Source organism: Corylus avellana, chromosome ca2 (assembly GCF_901000735.1).
Source record: "Corylus avellana chromosome ca2, CavTom2PMs-1.0".
Taxonomy (NCBI): Eukaryota; Viridiplantae; Streptophyta; class Magnoliopsida; order Fagales; family Betulaceae; genus Corylus; species Corylus avellana.
The window spans coordinates 33,883,661-33,888,593 of NC_081542.1; the positions used below are offsets into that span (position 1 = coordinate 33,883,661).

The 4,933-nt window shown below is 34.6% G+C and overlaps 1 protein-coding gene across 1 annotated transcript; it reads right to left on the bottom strand.

Moving 5' to 3' along the window:
- Window positions 1–1,409: 1,409 nt before the first annotated feature.
- LOC132168692 (probable aspartyl protease At4g16563) lies at window positions 1,410–2,819 on the bottom strand. The gene has a single exon (XM_059579705.1). It carries the CDS (start codon window positions 2,796–2,798, stop codon window positions 1,410–1,412), a length of 1,389 nt encoding a protein of 462 aa, XP_059435688.1. The 5' UTR covers window positions 2,799–2,819.
- Window positions 2,820–4,933: the final 2,114 nt, after the last annotated feature.

Consider the following 4,933-nt stretch of genomic DNA (forward strand, 5'->3'; position numbering starts at 1 on the left):
AACCTTCAATTGTGACAATGTCCATCATAAACTACCAAAATATTGTCAATGTTCCTCGGGGCTACATAAAGATAAAAATGGCCCTATAAATTTCAAAATAAGACAAAAATACCCCTATAAATTCAAAAAAAAATTAATTAAATTAAAAAAATACAAAAATTTTAATTTAAAAAAATGATTTTTTTAATTTTATTTTATTTGAAAACGAAATTGTTTTATTTTTATTTTTTAAAACGAAATTTTTTTTAGTTTTTTTATTATAAAAAACGATTGTTTTTTTTTTAAAAAAAATGAAATTTTTTATTTTTTAAACGAAAATTTTTAATTTTTTAAAAAGGAAATTTTTATTTTAAAAAATTATTAAAAAAAGGAAAATTTTCAATTATTATAAAAGAAATCGAATATTTTTTTTAAAAAAAATTTCTTATAAAAAGGATTTTTTTTTTTTTTTTAATTTTTAAATTTGGGCACCCCTTGTGTTATATATTTTATTTTTTTAGTTTTAGGTTTTTTCTAGAAGTTTTAGTATTTTTTGTTTTTATTTTACTAAGGGTTGTTTCGTCATTGGGGGGAACATTGACAATGTTTAATAGTTTTGGGGGGACACAATCAATTGAGTGGTAGTTTGATATAGGGGTATGTTGACTTTACCTAAAATTATATAAGAGTTGATTTTAATTTTTAGGTTTACTCTAAATTTAGTAAAGAGTTCTGAATTTGAATTTAGATTGGTATCAGAGTAAAAGTTCTGAATCCGAATTTTGACTTCACGATATACCTTTCATTTTAATTAAGTACTCTATATCTTGGTTGTTGAGTTGTGTTATAATATTGATTAAAATCATTATTTTTTTAATATTTTTTCTATGCTTATCAATCAAGGATCTGGCTTTTGGGCTACTGCATGGTGCGGTAGTTTTGCACTACCGCACCTTAACCAGATCCATCAATCAATTAGCTGTTGAAGGCTTGCCCACCCCATCCCCACCCCACCCCTTTTTTTGTCAAATAATACTAAAGCCACATTTTTTTCATAATTATCCACACTATTATTAATGTGGGATCTTCGTAGGATAAAAACAAAAACGTTGTTTCCAGCGTTACTCTGATTTTATGCACTGTTTGAATAGGATGACCTATAATTTCATGGATCAATGAAAGAAAATACAGCTTTTTAATTGTGCTGTTCCAGTTCAATTGGTTTCTCTGTTGCACAAAAATGAGATTACATCCACCTTATTTTCTTGGTCAATACAAAGCCATACAACCAAGAACAACTCACAATCAAGAGAAATCAAAAATACATCATCATGCCTAGAAACTAACTACCATGCCTCTTTAATTATTGTGTGGGCCAAAAAGCACCATTAAAAAACAGCAAGAGCCACCTGCAAAAAGAAGCATTAGGATTATATTTTGTGAAGCCCTTGATCAGCTGCAGCTAAAGCACAGTCCCTAGGCTGGAAGCCAACTCTCCCTTTCTCCAAGTCATACACAACCTCCACATTCTGCTGTTGGAAGCTTCCAAACACCCCAGCTGGCCCGTAATCTCCATCATTCATGCTTTGGATCAACAGGCATTTCACTACCGTGGAGTTACTTGGTGCTCCCATGGCATAGAAGTGATTTCCTCGCGGCAAAACAAGGCTCACATTGTTCAGGAAATGGAAAGTTATTGAAGGAAGGAGATCATCCATGAAATTGTTATTTGTGCATGGCACTTTATAACAAAGATCAAATCCTGTTCTCATCTCCATTTCCGTGGCTCTGGGATAGCTTATCTCTGACTGCAGAACTGAAAGGAGTTGTGAATACAATGGCTCAGGAAGGTGAGAATAAGTGGTTCCAGAATCTATCAGCATTCCCCCATTACTTTTCCAATCAATTTCCCTTAAGTTTTGGGGCACCTTGATTGCACTGGCATTGCCTACAGATATCTCCTCTAGGCCAATATAGTAGAAATTAGGGTACATAGGGCTCTTCAACATTGGAGTGAATTGCAAGTAATCTTTAGATGATATTGCAACATCTCCTATAACTAAAGGGCTTGATATATTAGGGTTATTTGCAAACTTGAAGGCCAAGAAACAGTGAGAGAAGCCCTTTTGTAAAAATCCTAGTTGTGAAGGGAGAGAAAGTCCTCCCTTTCCAAACCCTGCAATCCCAATAGGTTCTTTATATGTAGACCCAACACACCCAAAACAAAATTTTGGAATTTCCCTTGTGACACCAGGGCTATTTCCATGAACAGTAAGGGTATCCCTTGTTAGTGCCCCAGTGACTACCCCTCCAGCCCCATACGTGTAAGCAAAAGAAGGGCATGGTCTGGAGCATGTGGTTTTCAGAAGGGTAGCCAATGAGCATCCAGCCATTGTACACGTGTCAAAAGAATTTTCTGAGCTATGGATGTCAATACAGAAGGAGCTACCACAAAGATCCCTACCTGATGAAGAAGATGAAGAGGGAGAGAATGCATTGGCTGCTGTCAGCTTATTGTTCCTATACTCATCACAACCGATGCAATCAAACGACAGATTCCCACAGGGAACCCATGTAAGGTCGCTTCCAGTATCCATGTATGCTTGAATTGCTTGAGGAGGTGTCCCAAAATTAAGAGATATTAAATACCCATCTCTCACCTCCCTCAAAGGCTCCATCATGTCTGAAGCTTCTGACGGCCTTTTTGATGACTTCCTTGAGGGTTTTGGAGAAGGAAGAGAAGTACTAGAATGTTTCATACCAAGAACCACCGAGTTAAAGCTGCTTGGTCTTGCTAGTGTTTGGTTGGAATTCAACATTGCCGTGAGCAGCAGAAGGAAGAGGAGAAAGGTGGGAATTGTGACCATTTTTTGCTCTTTTCTGTGTGTAAATATGTGTTGAGATGGGATGGATATATAGGGTTTCTTAGCAGTACATATTTATAGGAGGGGTTTGATAAAGAGCTGAAATTAGGGTTTTGTTATGTGGTGAGATGAGAGGTAAGAGAGGTTGCATTGGATGAGAAAGAAGAGGGTTTCTGTGCATGTGTTGTGTGCACATGCGCATGAAAAAAGAAAAAGAAGCAAATTTGTGTGCATGAATATATATATATATTTCTCAGAGATGAAAGGGTACGTACGTGGCAATTAGCTAGCGGCATTCGCTGGAGTTGGCATGCTTTTTATTTTATGGTTTATTAATTACGTACTATTAATATTTTTATTTAAGCAGGATTGAGGAAAGTGAAGAGGATCCCATGTTTCAGCATCATACAAAGGACATGGTGTGGAATCTTATGACTCAAGAAACACACAAGAGTACGATTGCGGCAGAGAGTAGTGGAGGGCACCTGCGATTAAGTTAAAATGTACTATCAGCAGATATGTTAACTGTCACTTTTAGCTAGCTGTTCGTCAACAGTTCATGCTGGGGAGAAAAAGCTAAATAAGTACTAATTTACAAAATTTAGAATAGATAATATTGTAGAAGAACAACGAAATTTGAAGATTAAAACTCTAAACTCTAAAGATTGAAGATCAAAAAGTGATGATGCTAACATACTCAAGATAATGAAAAAGAAAAAGAAAGGGCTACAAAACTATATATATGGGGATGGAATTCCCAACTATATATATATATAGTTTGATTTCTATGAATAATTTATTAAGAATCTTTGTAAGACTCACTTGTTTAATCATTTTGCTTGCTCTTAGTTTTAGTGTAAAATATTTATTCAAAACATTTTTCGGAATAATTGCAATTTTCGTTGCATGATTACAACCCTGAGTTTTAAAAACATTTTCTGACGTTTGACTTGTAAGAAAAATCTTCAAATATTTTTTATATTTTCACGTAGTTTGAAGAGTTGCAAGGAAGAGAGAGAGATATTGGCAAAGAAGAGCTATGGAAGAAGCAAATGTGTAAGAATAGAAGACCTATGTGAGTGAGATTGAAGTACAATACAATTTTCTGTATACATTACTTGCAATATGGAAAGTCAATTGTGAGAGGGCTCTTATGGGCTTCACATGCTTGGGAATAAGGGTGGGCAAATTAACCGTTACCGTTTAACCGGCCGTCTACCGGCTTCGACCGAACCGATATAAACTGTAGCCGATATGCCGATATCCTTATCGGTTAAAAAAAGTATACCGGAATTCGGTCCGGTCCGGTTAAGCGGTTCTTATCGGTTAACCGGTTAACCGATAAGAAACCGGATTTTTTTTTTTTTTTTTTTTTATAATGGTGTTGCCCATGACTTATTTTCCTTTTGCTAAGTGACTTTAATTAGTTAATACTTTGTTTATTATTCATTAATGAATTTTATTTTAATTTGGGTTTGGGTAGGTTTGATGTTTTTTTTTTAAGTGATGGCATTTGATGAGATTTCTTTGTCTTTGGTAAAAGCATTTTTCATTAACTAGTTTTGCTAATCTAATTAGCATTCATTGTGTTAATTAGTCCATTTGCTTTGGAAAAATGTATTTTATAATATTAAAAAAAAAAAAAAAAAAAAAGTTGAAGTGGATCAATATAAAAAAGCTTCAATTTTTAGCCCAAAAAACAAATATTTGGGTCCCAACAAAAAGTATTTGGTCCTAAAACAACTTATTTTTAATAAATTATTTTAGCCCAACAAAAAGTATTTGGGCTCTCAAAAGTCAAAAAAACTCATTTTTGGTTTTTGGCCCAACAAAATAAATCAATATAAAGCTCTCGGTTAAATCGGTTAACCGGTTTAACCGGACCGTTTAACCGTGTACCGTTTTAACCGAAATTATCGGTTAAAATTCTTATTGGTTCGGTATCGGTTAATAAACCGTTTAACCGAAAATTATCGGTTAATAACCGATAAGGTCCTTAACCGGACCGTTTTGACCGATACCCAGGCCTACTTGGGAAAGTGTTCAGGCAGGTAAGCCTCATAAGGGGCCCTCTTACAATTGTGCTTGGG